General features: G+C 48.4%; 3 protein-coding genes and 1 long non-coding RNA gene across 9 annotated transcripts in view; 3 read left to right on the forward strand and 1 right to left on the reverse strand.

Moving 5' to 3' along the window:
- Positions 1-15,648, reverse strand: part of si:ch73-366l1.5 (FILIA-N KH-like domain-containing protein) — a 39,459-nt gene extending 23,811 nt beyond the window's left edge. For 2 of the 4 annotated variants that reach the window (XM_034592731.1, XM_034592735.1), the window contains exon 1: positions 15,571-15,611. The gene's annotated coding sequence lies outside the window, so the exon portion shown is untranslated. The other 2 variants (XM_034592734.1, XM_034592732.1) reach the window with 2 other exon arrangements.
- Positions 624-7,189, forward strand: casc3 (casc3 exon junction complex subunit). 3 transcript variants are annotated; one of them, XR_004614654.1, is made up of 12 exons: positions 624-851; positions 1,834-1,858; positions 2,113-2,168; positions 2,635-2,958; positions 3,289-3,437; positions 3,816-3,989; positions 4,150-5,069; positions 5,394-5,567; positions 5,882-5,980; positions 6,069-6,235; positions 6,798-7,004; positions 7,083-7,189. XR_004614654.1 is itself a non-coding variant. In XM_034592700.1 (11 exons), the coding sequence occupies exons 1-11, from the start codon at positions 666-668 to the stop codon at positions 6,942-6,944; spliced, it is 2,421 nt and encodes an 806-aa protein (XP_034448591.1). In that variant the 5' UTR covers positions 638-665; the 3' UTR covers positions 6,945-7,060. The 3 variants fall into 3 exon arrangements, 2 of the variants coding, with proteins under 2 accessions (XP_034448592.1, XP_034448591.1); XM_034592700.1 differs by lacking the exon at positions 7,083-7,189 and having other exon boundaries at positions 638-851; positions 6,798-7,060; XM_034592701.1 differs by lacking the exons at positions 5,882-5,980; positions 6,069-6,235; positions 6,798-7,004; positions 7,083-7,189 and adding an exon at positions 5,650-5,673 and having other exon boundaries at positions 637-851; positions 5,394-5,614.
- LOC117766036 lies at positions 7,201-9,329 on the forward strand. The gene is made up of 2 exons (XR_004614656.1): positions 7,201-8,650; positions 9,086-9,329. It is a non-coding gene; the product is annotated as an uncharacterized LOC117766036 (long non-coding RNA).
- rapgefl1 (Rap guanine nucleotide exchange factor (GEF)-like 1) overlaps positions 11,985-17,704 on the forward strand; it is a 17,600-nt gene continuing 11,880 nt past the window's right edge. The window contains exons 1-2 of the mRNA XM_034592707.1: positions 11,985-12,258; positions 13,465-13,742. Coding sequence (XP_034448598.1) covers positions 12,056-12,258; positions 13,465-13,742 — 481 coding nt within the window. The 5' untranslated portion in view covers positions 11,985-12,055. The remainder of the gene's footprint in view (positions 12,259-13,464; positions 13,743-17,704) is intronic.

A 17,704-nucleotide genomic window follows, 5' to 3' on the forward strand; every position in this document is an offset into this window, starting at 1 on the left:
TCGCTCCTGATGTCTGGAAGGGCTAGTAGCTAGTAGCTAGTTAGCATGGCTAGCGTCGTTATTAGAGCTGTGCTGTGTGTCGGCCATAGATTGTATAAAAGTGTGTGTGGTTGTAAATTAAAATTGAATTAAAGAGAAGACAAAGCGTCTCGACCCCCCCCCCCCCTGCAGATAAACACATCACATCTAATATCTCTTCACCGATTAAAACCAAAATCTGACCATTAAATCATTTAGAAATATCTGAGACTCATTCGGTAAACTTGAGCTTTTGTAAAAACTTGCTGCCAAAACGAAAGACATACAAAATATATATGATGCCAAACCATGCAGTCCAATATTGCAGTGTAATGCAGTTTAATGCACATACTTCTTTATTATGTATTTGGCTATTTTATTCTATTTATTCTGTGTATTTCTATTCTTGGTTGAAGGATCAAAGAACTAAAAGATCATCGTTAAAGTTTTTCAGATTTTCAACTAAATTGTGTTAAATATAAAATCTGGTGAAATAGTGTCAGTGGCATTACCGTTTACACTCCAGCAGGTGGCAGGAGATAAAAAAAAAACCCGCGTCTGAGTCCATCCTTAAAAACACCAGTGAAGAAGAACTTCACTACCCACAATTCTTTGAGCCTTCCGGTTTCGACCATTCGAGCCCTAAGATGGCGGACCGGCGGCGACGGAGGAGGCGCGCGTCCCAGGACAGCGAGGACGACGACGAGTCCGGTTCGGGTTCGGACAGCGGGAGGTCGGCCTCCCCGACCACCAAGACCCGGGCGAGAGAGCCCGAGCCGGCGGAGGCCCCAGCGGTTCGACCCGAGCCCAAGAACAACGCGGAGTCTGAATGTGTGAGTAGCGGCTAACTCCAGGAGCTAACGTTAGCTTCGCCCAGCCGAGGGCTCCGTGTCCCGGGCAGGAGCCTGGACAGACGCCTCGGGCAGGAGCACTTCTCCCGCAGGTCGAGTCCTCTCGGCCCGGTGTTCACGGAGGAATCCTCCGCTAATCAGTAAATCGAGCAGCGTGGTGTTGTGACTGAAGGAATCCGTGTCAGTAAGTTCGCTGTTGAACCGTTTGCTCTTCACTTGAATCTGCAGCAGTGACGTGAGCCGGGTTTCACTGTGACAACCGGGCGAGTTGGCGCCAGTTGAATAAGTTCACACAGGAAACAGCAGCGGCCATTTCCCCGGTGACGTGCTCTGCAGTCGGTGTTAGACGCGGGTTGTCCCGGGTAGTCTGCCGGTCCTCCGGGCCGGACAGGCCGAGCTGCCGCCCGGGAGTTAGGAGCTGGGGGTGTCTGCTCCGTCCTGAGTCCGGCAGCAGTTAACGTGACCTGGATGATGGCCCAGCTCCTGGTTCTGATGGATCAGTGTATCTCAGAGGACCTCTGGGCTTTGATACTGGACATCCAGACCCATACCAGAGGAGTCACATGTTCCTCTGTGACCAGTAGACACTGAAGTACTGATTCAACCTCCTAACTGCAGTAAAGTACAGACTGAAATGTACTCAAAGTATGAAAGTTTCCCTCTGAAGGTTGTTTCTATCGTCTGTACCTGTGAAAAACACACCGACGCATGTCTCATTAATAAAGTCAAAGATTTCCCTTCCAATCAAATATAAAACCATCAACTTAAAACCGGTTCAAACCAGGAAAGGCTCATGAGCCTGGACACGTCAGGAGGATGAGATGTGTTGGATGAAGTTTTCTACAGACAATTCCCCTCAAATGTATTCAAGCCAAAGTAACGAGTCCGTTTTTAACATGTTGATCACTTTTGCTTTTCATCCAAGGTTTTTGTCTCTAATTCCTTTTTGTCCATCTTTTTGCAGGAGAGTGAAGATGGAGTGGGAGAAGGTAAATATATTTATTACTTCATAGCTAGAACCTGCATAACTGTCAAACTGCTGGATCAATAAACAGAAACTAAAAGACAGCATGTTGTTCTTGCTGACTGTAAATAAAGATGGACGACTGTTGTACAAAAATGATGCCGAAGTATCTCAGACACAGGCGCTGCCATCGTGTGCTGGTGACGTCATATCGTCTGATGCTGTGAATCCTGTTTATCCTCTTGCACTCAGCTGCCTCTGTCTCTGCTTCTTGTTCAGCTGTCCTGTCTGACTACGAAAGTGCAGATCCTGAGGACAACGGCTCCCATTCAGAGGTAGATCGCAAACTAATTAACTCACTGACATCAGCTCTGAGATTCAGACTCGTTTCACTCATTTCCATCACTGAACAAGTCGGTCGTGGGTCCCACAGTTCCAGTGAAATGTGTAGAAGAGAAAAGTCAGTAAAAGGCTTCACAGTGTAAGTTGACTGGGCTCTGTCCGTGTATGAGGTGTCTACAAGGGTCAAATAACCCCAAACCAGAGTGAAGCAGGGACAGTGTACATTCATGTATATGAGCACAATGGTTCATATGAATATACCCGTCTCTTAGACTGTTTTTCATCTGTAGTCCCAGGTTGATGTTAAACACAGAACAGACAAAAACATACATTTTATTAATATATAAACATACACACTGAGGCAAAATCCACAATACACTGAATAAATAAAGTGTCGTTGATAAAATGTAAGTGTCTTATGTGGCATCTTTGAAAAGTTAAACCCTGTTGTGTCCGCAGGGAGTGGAGGAGGAAGAGGAGGCCGAGCAGCTCAGCGACGAAGAAGCCCCAGCAGCAGCAGCAGCAGCAGCCAGCGAGTCAGAGCCTCCGGTGCCCAGCGACCCGGCACCGGGAGAGGAGGGGGAGCGGGTAGAAGTCAATGAGGAGGAGGAGGAGCAGGAGGAGGAGGAGCAGCAGGTGGAGGAGCAGGACGAGGAGCAGCAGGAGGAGGAGGAGGAGCAGGAGGAGGAGCCAGAGAGGGAGGAAGGGGGTGAGAGTAAAGAGGAGAGCAAAGCCGAGGAGAAGGAAAATCTCACCGGAGAGAGACAGAGCGGCGACGGACAGGTGAAGTCATTACGTCTGTTTCAGTGATCACGGCATCAAACTGCTGCTTCAAACGGAATCTGAAAAGAAATTATGCTAAATATGTTGCATGTGCCACTTTTGGCTGAACTGTTTGATGTCCTGCACGACATCTGCAAATGTTCAGTATGAGTTACACCATTGGTCCTTAATTTAAAAAAATGATTCCACTGTTATGTACTTGAATAAAGGACGAATGTAAACTGCTACATATCGACGCATTCCCGTCCAAATCTACGTATATGAGTAAACGCTTGTGTCGTGAGGTCGACAGCAGACGGTTGAACTGTTGCGCTCTCTTCTTCTGTGCAGGAGTCCACAGACGACCCAGAAACGAAGGTGGGAGGGAAACCGGGTCAAAAGCTTGACGATGACGAGGACAGAAAAAACCCGGCATACATCCCTAGGAAGGGTCTGTTCTTCGAGCACGACGTCAGGGGTCACGCTCAGGAGGAGGAGAGGTACAGGAAGCAGATCTGTTATTTTATTATTAAGGTCATCGTTTAACAATGATGTCAGTTAACAACATCGGTTAACAATCTGGACGTTACATCGTGTCGTTTTGACAAATTTGATGAAGCTTAAGATAAAAAACCAAATTAACAGGTTTTTTGTTTTCTGCTTTGTGTAAAGTGACTTTCTTCATAAGATTCAACACAAACAACCGTTTTAATCCACTTTGTTTAAGTTGTGGTTTTGACGACTGTTCACTGTGTTACGGCTGCTCGTACTTTGCACTTTCACCAACTCTACTTCTGAGTGGTGGAATGTTTGACAGTCAAAGTTTTCAGTGGAATGTGCCTTTAACGTCATCACGTGTCTTCTTTGTGTCCCATCAGACCTAAAGGTCGGAACAGGAAGCTGTGGAAAGACGAGGGTCGCTGGGAGCACGACAAGTTCAGGGAGGAAGAGCAGGCGCCCAAGAGCCGCGAGGAGCTCATCGCCATCTATGGTTATGACATCAGAAACGGCGGCGGCCCAGGAGACCGGTCGTACAGACAGCGCAGGCCAAGGTGAGAAAGAAAGTCCTGAGAACAGGTGACGATGTCGCATCAAAAAGAAACTAACATTTCTTAAATATATATAAAAAAACGTTGCTGTCCAGAGGGTTAAAGACACTTTGACCTTCAAGAGTTAAACGTGTTGAATCTGAGCGTCGTCTTGTCTTTGCAGACAGAGTGTGTCTCCCGGCAGAGACAAACGGTGGAGGGAGGGAGGAGGAGAGCGAGCAGTCCGATCCTGGCAAGGAGGAGGTGGAGGTCAAAACCGAGGAGTTCCTCCACCTTCATCCATCCACACCTCCTCTACATCATCTTCCTCCCTCCCTCTCTCCTCCGCTCAGCGCAGCAACAACCCCTCCAGACCTCCACCCTCCCGCAGCAGACCATCCCACCAGAATCAGATGCACCTCCCACCTCAATCCCACTACAGGAATGATGAATCAAACACACCCCAGATGCATCCCAGAGAGCGACAGGGCCCTAAAGCTCATTCGGAGCCTGCAGGCGACAGGGGTGTGGTCAGCAGAGGAGGGCGTGGTAGTGGAGGAAGGGGGGGTCCCTCCCTGGTCTTTGAGAACAGTGGCACCAGCCAACCAGGTGTTGAGGAAAAGGACCTGAGCTCCAGCGCTGTAAAGACAGTGGCGTTGTCACAGCCGGGCGGTTATCAGTCTGCTTCACCCAGACGACAGCAGAAGGAACAACGAGGTGGTGCCGACCGCTCTGTGTCTGGATTGGCAGCTTCCTCTGACACCTCCCTTCAATCGTCATCAGTGGCCAATCGGGAAGCCTCTCCTCCCACAGAGCGGCCGGTGGAGCGTAAATCTTACTCGCTGGCTCGCAGGACTCGCTCTCGACCCACAGACCTGGGAAGCAAACAGCCGTCCGTGGAGGAGGCGACAGTGGGCGGGAACGCCTCGTCCCCTGGCAGCGCGGGAGGGAGGAGCTGGACGGGAGCAGGAGACGGACCGAGTCAGACGGGAAGTGGCGGGGGAGGGGGGCTGACCGAGCTGGACGCAGACGTGGCTCGACTCAGTCTGGCCGGACAGAGCTGGAACCAGAGTCCGACGTCGTACATCCGCTCTGAGATGAGAGGTGAGTCACATCTGTCGGGTCAATTTATTCTCACTTCTAATTTTTATTTGAAAAAAATATTTATCTGTTAAAATTGAGTCACATGACCTGAAATACACCAGATGTTTTTCTGAGTATAAAAAACTCCCGACGACTTGATGAGATGTTTAAGGTGAATCCATGTTGAAATGAGCGCTAGCAGCAGGTGCCTAGTTAAAAAATGCAGATGTTCACGACCAGGCTGAACACAAAAGATACCGTGACGTCATTTCAGCAGCGCACATCCTGGCAACGATTAACCACCCTGAACCCTGAGTCCCAGCTGATTCCTGTTTGTGTCCGCAGGCCTCCCCAGCCCCCTGCACATCCCCGCCGGCCCGCCGCAGTTCTCCAGCATGGAGGAGATGGGCGTCGGCTCTAGTCGGGCCAAACGCTACTCCTCCCAACGTCAGAGAGCCGTACCTGAGCCGGCTCCGCCCATGCACCTGGGAGTGATGGATGGCCACTACTACGAACCCAGTAAGATGAAGAAGAAGAAGTTTATACGTTTATGTGAAGAGTTTAAAAAAAATGGTTTCATGAAATAAGATGTAAAATTAGTAATTTATAAAATGAAGTGAAGGTTTTGTGTAGAAACCTGTTGAGGTCGAAAACGTCTGCGTCTCTAGACTGGAGTTGTACTTTGTCCTTCTCACCAGCAGAGGTCACTAAAGATCTGAGGTTTCTGTGTTAAAAGATCGATGTCTTTAATTTGATATAATTATTTGAGTTGCTGATGTTACTGATAATTCGAGGAGTTCTGACCTGTGACGTGCACTAACTCTCTTCCTCAGTGTCGTACCAGGGACCAATCTATGCTCATGGGGATGGCCCCACCCCCATCCCACCACAAGGCATGCTGGTCCCGCCTGAGATGCACATCCCCCACCCTGGTCAGTGGCGTCAGTTTTCTTCACCTGTTTCAGAAGCTGATTTATTCATGAATAAATGTTTTATTTTCTATGCGTCACTCGTCTCCAGGTCTCCACCCACACCAATCAGGGGCCCCGATCGCTAACCCCGCCCTCTACGCAGGCCCACCTGTGTCTCTGTCACCCGGGCAACCACAGCAACTGCTGCCACCTCCTTTCTACCCTCCACCGGGCGTCATGACCTTCCCTTACCCCACCATGTACCCAACCCCACAGGTAGAAGTTATCACTGTCTTTATGTAACTGTTACTGATGAACAGCGCCCCCTGCAGCCACACATGGGGATTAACTCTGTTGGTCTGTCTGAGCGATGAAGTGTTTTACATCTGTAGAAAAAACTAAGTCTCTCGATGTGTTGACTTTGACTGAGTCGTCCCACTGAGCTGAAACACCAGTGAACGCTGATATTACCCATGATCCTCTGCTTCCTGAACCTGAAGAGCTGCAGCTGTAACAAATCCACCAAACTGTTCAGAATGTTCTTCATGTTTTAAAGTTTCCTGCTGAATATTGGAGATAAACTCTTGTTTTTAATAACTTCTGAGTCTTTTAACTGATCCACAGTTCAGCTTCACTCTTCAGCTTGCTGAGCTGATCCTGTTCGGCTCATTCATGTGAACATGATGTCTTACGTCTGTCCTAAAGCTCTGACCTCCTCTTGTGAATGTAACTCTTAAGGAATACGTTGGTTGAGTCGTGCAGCCACAATGTGCTAAATCTACTGAGACGCACAAAACATAACAAACAGCGTCACATTTACTGTGTGTGTGTGTCTCAGGCTCAGGCCCAGGTGACCTATGGAGGTGTGACGTACTACGACACGATGCAGCAGCAGGCTCAGCCCAAGCCTTCGCCCCCCCGCCGCACGTCCCAGCCCGTCACTGTCAAGCCCCCCCCACCAGAGGTGCCCTTTGCCTCAGAGTGACCCCGCCCCTTGTCCCTCCCTGCCACCCGTCTCAGCCTCACTCTGAACTGAAAACAACAGGTGAGCACGTCTTCACTGGGTGTCCTGCGGTGAGACTGAGGGGGGGTCATGGTGGTTTAACCTCTGTTATGTCTGCAGGAGCGGGATGGGAGGGGTCTGTGAGGCGCTGCGATCCCCACCGGCATTAACGAGCAAGGGACATATGGATGAAGACGAACTCTGCAAGAGGCTCACAGCGTCACTGTCGGAGCCCCCCCCCCCCCCCCCATTTCCGACCCTGTGGCGGTTTGGCAGATCGACCGTGATGGCGACGGAACACAGGTTCATTCCAGCCAATGTGTTTTTTAGCAACATCCAAGAAACTAAAAAACAAGTTCAAAGCCTGCGGACATTTAACTGGAGAGTCGGACGGACGTCGTCGATCGGAGTTGAGTCGATATGATAAAAGTTTGGTTTAAACTGTGAAGTTTTCTGTCGACTAGAATACAATCGGTCTGAGTTTGTCTTGTCAAGTTGTTTTCTGTGTTTACTTCACAGCGTTAGTCAGTTTCGTTAAACAGGAAACAGAAGGTTGGCGTGTTTACATGTTGGCTCTCTGTGGTCTGGATGCAAAACGTGAACAAGGAAGAACAAACGCGAGAATCTGCAGTCTGTGGATCGGTTGTTTTTATAGTTTGAATTCAGCTCATGTTCCTCGCTGATGTTACCAACGCGTTCTTACACATGACGATCGCCGCTGCCTCCTTGGACGGGAGTTTTATTAGCGACATCTCCGATTTTTGTCATCGTAGAGAATTTTCTGTCTCCAGGTTCTCTATTGTTTTTCTTTGTCAGTAAACTGAACATCTGTGTGAAACTGATCCATCAATAAAACAGACGACAGGTTCATCGATCAACAGAACAAAGAACGTCGCAGCCTGATGATCAACAGTGTCATCATGTCACGACGTGCCAAAGCAGAAATCCGGTTTAATTTAATGAAACCGACTGTTTGCCGCCGCCTTTTTTCCGTGCACGCCATCCGTCCGCTCGCCTCAGACATCAGCGGCACAGTAACTGAGAAACACGGAGCGGGGAAACGTTGAGAAAACTCGTCTGAACGTCATTTTGGAGAAAATTCAATTGCCGACACAAACGTTGCACAAACAATGTCTGACAGGCGATGCTGCTGCGTGGGCAGGGCCGTTAATCGTCGCTGTAAATAGAACCTAAATGTAAATAGAAGCAGATACAATAGAGCAGCCAACATATTCTAATGATTCTAGAGCAACAGATAGAAAACGCATCGGCAGGGACTCGGAATGTTACGATGGATTTAATTTAGAGAAGTAGCGACGGCAAAAAGATGAGCGGCTTTCTGTTTTTTTTCTTTTCTTTTTTGACACGACCCTGTTTGATTTTAATACTGTTATTTTTTATTATTACTGGTGAATGCAGGAGTGAAATGACTGTATTTGTTTCACATGTCTGAGGAAACGTTGTTTATTTGACCTGCAGAATCTTTTCCAGTAAACTGTTCAACTCTAACGTTCTCGTCTGTTTCCCTGTCGGTTTGAGATGCTGTAAGTTTTATTTTGAACTACGTTAACGTCAGTATTCACAGAACTTTGGGTTATAATTCACAAAACCCTTTATAAACTTTTCTTTCTGAAATAAAGTTTCACCTCTTTCCCGTCAGACGAGGTGAGCGCATGAATGATGGACGTGTGTGTGTGTGTGTGGGGGGGTGAGGAGGCAGCAGCGTTGTGATGGTGACCTCATCACAGACAGTGTTATGTGTTCGATCGTAGCATCACACAACACAGACTGTTAATAACATGGCCAACATGCCACCATCTCCTTAAATAAATAAATAAATATATATATATATATGAATATAAATTAAGCTAAAATGCAGTGCAAGTGCAGCAGTGATCATGAAGTCAAATATATTAGAACCGAACTGATCAGAAACACTTGAACAAACATCAGTGAGATAAGAACGACCTGAAATGACAGAAACATCTTTGACAAACATTTATTTAACGTCTACTTTGATTTTTATTTTTTATTTAGTCCGTGTCCCATCTCCTAACATGGAGGAGGTTCATGACCTATACTGCAGCCAGACACCAGGGGGCTGTCAAGTTGTCGCTCTTTAGTTTCAGTCTGGTTCAGCTCATTTGTTAATGATGTGTTGATCGACTGTTCTGATTGGATGTTCCTTAGTGGTTATTTTTTTATGAATCTACTTCCTGTGTTGAGCGCGAGCTGCTGTTTAAAGACGTGTTTGACCTTTGACCTGAGCTGACCCGACAGTTCACTGTGATGAAGATGAAGATGTGTAGTATGTGTTGAACGTTGTCGTCCACTCAGAGATCAATAAAGATTATAACTGACGATCAACGTGTTTTCATCTTTTTGTTCTTTTCCTCTCTCTCTCTCTCTCTCTCTCTCTCTCTCTCTCTCACCTGCTTCTCTAATAGAATATGTAGGGGGTGGAGCACTTATGTAAACTGATTGACAGGCTGCTGCAGCCAATCAGCTCAGAGGCATGAACACGAAGTTATAAAGGATCATTCTGCTTTTTTCTTTTATTTACTGAACACTGTCACTTTACAGTAACGTGTCCTCCAGGGGGAGCAGTCCTGTTTACTGGAGGGTGAAGATGAGTAGTGTGTGTCTGTGTGTGTTTTCTTCGCAGACCTGTTCAGGTTACAACACTCCCATAATGACCAACACATCAACGGGGGGGTCATGTGTCTCTAGAGGATCAACAGTCAGCAGATGGTCACATGTTGACAGATAAACAGTTTTACTGCTACACACGATGATCAGTGACTTCATCACCAAGAAAAACACACAAACCGGATTCTAACGTCACAAAACCAACAAACATCTGAAAACATCACATTTCAAAATGTTTTCCCTCCACAAATAAAGCACCTTTTGTCTTAACTTTGTATATAGGACATTTTGTTGTGTTAGTGTTTGACGTCATCAGATCAATACAAATAAATGTATTGATCTGTTTGTCAGTATCGATCACATGATCTCACCTGCTGACTCAGTTTTTACTTCTTTTACAAGATAACTAAACTATCGTCACGACAACAGAGAAACGTGATTGTATATATATGTGTGTGTGTTATATATATGTGTGTGTGTGTATATGTGTGTGTGTGTGTGTGTGTATATGTGTGTGTGTGTGTTTACGATCATAAAAGTATATCTTTTTGTCGTCAGGGATTTTTCTTCATTAATTTTACAGCACTAGAAGTAAACGTGCACGCGCACGTCCTGGTCTGTCGGGAGCGCGCAACTGCAGCAGATCAGCCCGGGGGGGGCGGGGCTGTGTGTGTGTGTGTGTGTGGGGGGGGGCGTTACGATTCATTTCACTAATTTAACGGGGGGGGGGGGGGCCTCCGCAGTATCCCCCCTCCTGCTCCTCCCCCCTCCTCCCTCTGATACTCAGAAGTCCCACCGTCCTCGAACGCACCGCGCCAGGCGGGTTTTCCTCCTCCTCCAGGTGTGAGGGGGGATCGAACCTGTGACCGTCGACCCGTCGCTCATCACCAGACAAACCTCCGAGCAACCGCCGCAGAGCTGCGGGGACTCAGGCCGCAGAGGAGCAGCTCGGTCCGGGGCTTCACATTCTCGGGTTTTACGTGTCGCTCGGTGCCGGAGCTTCGTGTTTACGGAGGCGGCCGCAGAGAGCGCGGAGAGCGGGGAGCAGGACGCTGAGGCCGCGGGGGAGCGGAGCACCGGAGCACCGGAGCAGCGGAGCACCGGAGCAGCGGAGCACCGGAGCAGCGGAGCACCGGAGCAGCGGGCCACCGGACCACCGGACCACCGGGCCACCGGACCACCGGACCACCGGGCCACCGGAGCGGGGTTTGTGTTGAAGGAGAACCGCGGTGAACCGACAGAGACAGACGGGGTAGAGAAGCTCTCTCTACCGCCCACATCCACCTCCTCCTCCGCCTCCGATGGGTTAAAGTCGGCTCGTTGTTCCAGAGACGCCTCGCGGAGCCTCGGAGCTTCACACCTGCTCAGGCCGACCTGCAGGGCCGGAGGATGTAGAGACACCTGCCGCCTCCTGCAGCTCGCACCTCCGCCAGTCTCTGCACCAGCACCCCTCCTCCCCCCTCCTCCCTTCTCCTCCCTCCTCCCCCCTTCTCCTCCCTCCCCCCTCCTCCCCATCAGCACCCTCCTCACCCTCCTCACCCCTCCTCCCCATCAGCACCCCTCCTCACCCCTTCTCCCCCCTCCTCCCCCCTCCTCCCCCATCAGCACCCCTCCTCACCCCTTCTCCCCCCTCCTCCCCCATCAGCACCCCTCCTCACCCCTTCTCCCCCCTCCTCCTCCCTCCTCCCCCATCAGCACCCCTCCTCACCCCTTCTCCCCCCTCCCCCCTCCTCCCCCCTCCTCACCCCTCCTCCCCATCAGCACCCCTTCTCCCCCCTCCTCCTCCCTCCTCCCCCATCAGCACCCCTCCTCCTCCCTCCTCCCCCATCAGCACCCCTCCTCCCCCCTCCTCACCCATCAGCACCCATCAGCTCCCATCCTCACCCCTCCTCCCCCCTCCTCCCCCATCAGCTCCCACCCTCACCCATCCTCACCCCTCCTCCCCCATCAGCTCCCACCCTCACCCCTCCTCTCCCATCAGCTCCCACCCTCACCCCTCCTCCCCCATCAGCTCCCATCCTCACCCCTCCTCACCCCTCCTCCCCCATCAGCACCCATCCTCACCCCTCCTCACCCCTCCTCCCCCATCAGCTCCCACCCTCACCCCTCCTCTCCCATCAGCTCCCACCCTCACCCCTCCTCCCCCATCAGCTCCCATCCTCACCCCTCCTCACCCCTCCTCCCCCATCAGCACCCATCCTCACCCCTCCTCACCCCTCCTCCCCCATCAGCACCCATCCTCACCCCTCCTCACCCCTCCTCCCCCATCAGCTCCCACCCTCACCCCTCCTCCCCCATCAGCTCCCATCCTCACCCCTCCTCACCCCTCCTCCCCCATCAGCTCCCACCCTCACCCCTCCTCACCCCTCCTCCCCCATCAGCTCCCACCCTCACCCCTCCTCACCCCTCCTCCCCCATCAGCACCACTCTTGCTGCCCCCCACCATGCCGGCGGGGATGAAGCCCCTGGAGAAGTTCCTGAAGAAGCAGACCACCGCGCTGACCCGGGCCGGGGGCTTCGTGGGCGGGGTGGCGGACAAGGCCAGCGGGGGAACCGGAGCGTCCCGGCGGAGGGCCAGTCTGTCCCGGGTCGTTCCCTTCTTCAGGGAGACGTCCCCTGAGAGCGGCCAGGCCCGGGAGGTGTTCAGGTACCTGCAGTTCTGATCCAAAGGTCCAGTGGGAAGAGTCAGGTTATATAAAATCATCCTGGTGATGTTTCCACTGGTGTGTTCAAACTGCACAAAGTGTTGTTTTCTTAGAATGAGCCTTTATATTTAAGAACTTTATATTTACATACTTTATATATAAATACTTTATATTTACATCAGGAGCGGGTCCTCTCTACGGAGGCAGCCATGTTTTTTTACAGTAGCCCAGAATGGACAAACTAGTTTTTATGACGACTGACGACTGAAGTTTGGAAGGGGGGGGGGGGGGGGGTATTCAGCTGCAACATGACACTTCACCACTAGATGTCACTACATTCTACACACTGAACCTTCAATAGGGGGTCAAACATTAGTACTGAATCTGACCTGGACAGAGCCGGACTAACTGGTAAGAAGGCCCCAGGGGCAGGAGTGAGCTGACCGGCCCCCTGTCAGCGGCTACATCCACACTATGACACTGTAGTTTTAAAAGGCATTGCTGTTGCTATGGTTACACCTGGCGTTCACACTACTTTGGAAATTTAGACGCATTAAAACAGAAAAGTTTATAAACATCGCTGGTCTCGTATTAGTTTAAAAACTCCGGAGCTGCATTTTATTCTGGACAAACAGAAACTGAGATGATTAGAAACGATGACACGTTCTCTTCCTGATTGGTTCTCATCAGTCACATGACTCGACTACCAGCGGTGAACACAAAGCTAACACTTCCTGTCGGTAACAGTTCCACCTCGTCGTCGCTCAGACAAAAGAAATCTCTGCTCTGACTCTTCACCATCACTTCTGTTACTAAGCAACCAACTGCAGAAGAGACCATCTACTTCCTGTTTACATCACATGACACTGGTCATGTGCTTTCAGGTGTGTTAGCGTGGATCATTTCTGATTTGCACCTAAAACACTCATGTGGACGGAGGTGGTTTCAGATTTGAAGACGTTGTTGAGCTGTTAAATGCTCATCCAATCAGTTTATTGGTCTCAGCTGAAATGATTGGTCGACTTACCTGTCTGTCAAACTCATTCTGCTTTCGTTCACTCGGAACTAATTATCTATGAAGTCAAAATGTTTCTAGCAACAGTACTTTGGTTTCTTGTTGTAAACTCAATATCCACGACAGTTCCCTCCACATTTCCTCTTTTTATCAGAGACACGTAATTAAAGCTTACAAACTTTGGCCCCTGCAGCCCTGACAGTGAGGACCCCCCCCCCTGGCCCTCAGCTATCGGGACCGGCCCGGTCACGGTACCAAGCAGCGCTAACAGCTCTGGATCTGGTTCTGGAGGAGGAGACGTCCGCAGTCCGTCTCTGTCCAGTGACGAGCAGAGTTCTGAGGCCAGTCTGATCACAGAGAGCGGTGGCAGCAGCGGAGGAGGCGGGACTCCTCTTCCTCCCGACACGCCCGACAACCTGACCCTCACTGTGCTGGACAGCGTGGCGGGAAAACGTTACGTGCACTGCAAAGGTAAGAAATCAGGTTACATGTGATATTCTGTCTTTAGGGACCAGAAGAAAAGTAGCTCAGTCCGAGCCACGCTACAGGCTACGAGTTTTTGTTGTGAACATATTTGAAAATATTAGTTTGCTGGATTTATGATCAGCTCCTGCTTGCAGTGAACCCCAGGTTACACAGGTAACTGTCACTGCATCACAGTGACACTGAAGGAAACGTGGGAATGAAGTTCAGTCAGGAGCAAGTGGATTTATAGAGGTTTGTTTGTGACGAATGTCTGAGGTAACGACATCATCAGGAAGGGAAAGTCACAGCGAACCTAAAACTGTGTGAATCACTTCTGCATCTGTACGACGGCCGGAGTTAACCTCTGACCTCTGCTGTAAACATGCTACAACCTGACGAGGGAGAAGACCGAGGTGTCGACTTTCTGCGTAAATATTCTTTTATTCTAGATTAAAACAGGATCATGAAAACAACAATCAGTTTTTCGAGGGTTAATCACGGCTGCTGCTGCAGATCAGACGACAAACGACGGTAACAAGCGTTCTGTTGTTTTTAAAGGGGACATAGCATGCCCACTTTACCACAAGTTGATATGGTTCCTTGGGGTCTTAATGAAATGTCTGTAACATACTTTGGTCAAAATACCACAAGGATCATATAAAACAGCCTTTTTACCCTGTATAAAACAGCCCTCCACAGAGGGACCTGTTTTGAGTGCCTGTTCCTTTAAATGCTAATGAGCCAGCTCCCCCCTCCCCCCTCTCCCCCCATGATTTTAAACGATATAAATTACATATTTTATATGATATAAATTATCAAATATGCATCCCATACTTTGTATTCCCCTTCTGTTGTCCTGGAGTTTTAACGGGGACGGGGTGAGGTGGAGACTTCCAGTTCCTTGTTACGACACAAAACCCAGGAAGCTCAATCGAGTCGCTCAAGCATGACGTTTCTGACTTAGAGGAACTATAACAAAACGCACGAGTGTTTTTCCCCAGAGTGTTTGGGTTGGTAGACATGAGCCAGATACCCACATTAACCTGTAGAAGCACTAACAAAGTGGAATTTGCATGATATGTCCCCTTTAAATGAACACATTCACACCTCTGCTCCTCCGTCACACTTTAATCCTCCTCAACATAAAGAACCTGAAGCCTTCAGGTGGAAACTGCACCGATGTCACAAAAAACCTGTAAAAGCTTCTTATGCTAACCCGACCTAATCCACCTCTACTGCCCAGTTCAAGAAGAAGAGCCTGAAGCAGCTTCACTGCTCCACAAACGTTCCTTATTTTATGATTTGTTCATCATCAGTGAACCTTCACACATTCTCTGCTTCATGTCACAGTAAAGATATTAAACTGTTAATATAAAAAGCAGACGTCATCATTGGCTCTGCTGCTTTTATAATACACCAAACACATAATTAATGATTAATGATTAACTAAGGAGATAATAAGCAGATGAGTTAAGACTGAAAATGATTGAGGATCTTCTGTCTGCAGAGAACAGATCAATTTTTATCATCTATGGTTTCTGAGAGGAAATATTCAGCCTGTTTTCATTTTACTGTTCAAACAGTTTCTGCAGCCACCGTGTGTGTGTGTGTGTGTGTGTGTGTGTGTGTGTGTGTGTGTGTGTGTGTGTGTGTGTGTGTGTGTGTGTGTGTGTGTGTGTGTGTGTGTGTGTGTGTGTGAGAGATCCAGTGGTTACATAATCGCTGCCGACCTCTTTCAGAAACGCAGCCTGCTTATTACAGCTGAAGTGGGTGGGCAGGCATGCGTATGTGTTCCTGCAGGAATCTGTGTGTGTGTGTGTGTGTGTGTGTGTATGTGTGTGTGTGTGTGTGTGTGTGTGTGTGTGTGTGTGTGTGTGTGTGTGTGTGTGTGTGTGTGTGTGTGTGTGTGTGTGTGTGTGTGTCCTGTACGCTTCATATTTTCAGAAGCACAGATCAAGAAAAAAACACGATAGAAAAACGTGAGACTATTCAACATTTACACATTAATATAAATATGTGGATATATATATTTACTAAGAAATAGAGAAATATCTCAAATGAAAAGCCGATGAAAAATAAAATTAACAAACACATTCGAGAAAATCTTAGAATTAAAATTGATAGTTTTGCATTGATTGGTTTCTAATTTATATAATTATATTAAAATATTTTAACAAAAACCTTTCAACAGATCAGTGAAGAATCTCACTCTGGTCTGGTTCAAAGTGTCGCTGGTGTCAGTAACAAACAAACGTATTTGTCTGTGGAGTCAGTTGCGTCAGTTGCGTCAGTTGCGTCAGTTGCGTCAGTTGTGTCAGTTACCTCAGTTACGTCCGTGGTCACTGAGCGGAGTCGGTTTGTGTGTCTGCACGCCGCTGTCACTTCCTGTCAGAGAGTTTGTGAGAGAAGATGCTTCACTCTGTAGCAACACTGAAGCTCCAACAAATCCAACAGAGTGAAACATCCTCTTTGACTCTTTGTGTGTCTTTGTGTGTAAGAACATTTTCATATTTATATTTTCATATTCTAAATTACAAAGTAACGTGTTGGTGCGGTGACACGTCCGACTCAGCACCTCTGACCTCAGACTGTGGAACTGACCTGTGTGAATATGATCAGACCAAATGAAAAGGAGGTTAAAGTGTGAAACTCTCATTAATAATAAAGAGCTTCCCTCTTGTTAAACAAACTCTCACAAAGGGTGTGTGTGTGTGTGTGTGTGTGTGTGTGTGTGTGTGTGTGTGTGTGTGTGTGTGTGTGTGTGTAGGTGTGTAGGTGTAGGTGTAGGTTTTGACTGACATGCAAACATCTTTCAGTTGCTGAATAATTAATAATTCATAAGACTACAGCCTTTCATCAACATGTTTCTAGATATTTATGTATAATCAGAGCAGAAATGATGTCATGGATTCTTTAACAGTGGATAAACAGTATCTGTTTAAATTAATGAATTATACGAAAGTCTGAATCTGTATAAATCCAGTGGATCAGATGTGCTCGTCTGATGTTGATCTTTGAGTTTCAGTCTCCAGAAGTAGCAGCAGAGTGAGCGCTCCTCCTCCTCCGTTAGAGCAGTTAGCTCTTAGAACCAGGTATCAACCCACCGGGACGTCACCTGTTGTCTGTGAGTTTCTGATCTGAAACCTCAGTTTGACATGTTGTTCAGCGCCATGTCAATCCCACTGTGGTATCCCCCCCCCCCCCCCCCCCTCCGGTGCTTTATGGTCTGTTTGACTCTAAATGATCATAATTCACTAAATGAACATCAGCTGTTTGAAGAAGACTTGAAACTAGAGACTGAGACAGAAACTCCTGAATGTTTCCTGACGTTATAAAGTGAGAAGTAGAGTCACTTTCTATAGAAACTACCAGTGGAGTCGCCCCCTGCTGGTCACTACACAGAAGACGGGTTTCAGGCACTTCTTCATCAGCTTCACTTTCTGGACCTGCTTTTGTTTTTATAAACAAACTCTGACCGTGTCGCTCGCTAAATGAAAAAAGTAAGAAGGAAATATTTGTTCAGAACAAAGTGAGAGTCGGGTTGGGTCGTAACTCATCACCTGTTACGTCACCACAAACCTGCGTGAGCAGCATCGTCACACTGTGACCTGTTGTGAGAGCTGAAGATCTTTTGTAACTCGTCCAGTCGAGCTGCATGTTTCAGGTGTGAAGACGCTCGAGGGCTTTTACCTGCAAACTAGACGCACTGGTTTGTCAACAGAAATAATCGTTTCTCGTTATTCTCTGGGAGGTGATTTTACCTTCCTTTTCTTAACAGTTGTTTGTTAGTAAATTGCTGAAGTGGGCGTTGCCACCAGGGTCTCACCACAGCAGCCAGAGACTAACCGTTTGCTTTTCAGCATTTTATCACATTAGCAGTGCATGAGTGGGGGGGACGTCGATACTGTGGCACCAACAGGAAGCGGAGACATGTCGTCCATCTTTATTTATGTATGGATGACAGGCGC

Source organism: Hippoglossus hippoglossus, chromosome 8 (assembly GCF_009819705.1).
Source record: "Hippoglossus hippoglossus isolate fHipHip1 chromosome 8, fHipHip1.pri, whole genome shotgun sequence".
Classification (NCBI taxonomy): domain Eukaryota; kingdom Metazoa; phylum Chordata; class Actinopteri; order Pleuronectiformes; family Pleuronectidae; genus Hippoglossus; species Hippoglossus hippoglossus.

Excerpts from the sequence above, each read along its gene's own strand:
- casc3 (XM_034592700.1), top strand. The coding sequence starts at position 666 with ATGGCGGACCGGCGGCGACGGAGGAGGCGCGCGTCCCAGGACAGCGAG. Across the intron at positions 1,859-2,112 it reads TGAAGATGGAGTGGGAGAAG|CTGTCCTGTCTGACTACGAA; the intron begins GTAAATATATTT and ends CTTCTTGTTCAG. Across the intron at positions 3,990-4,149 it reads TACAGACAGCGCAGGCCAAG|ACAGAGTGTGTCTCCCGGCA; the intron begins GTGAGAAAGAAA and ends TTGTCTTTGCAG.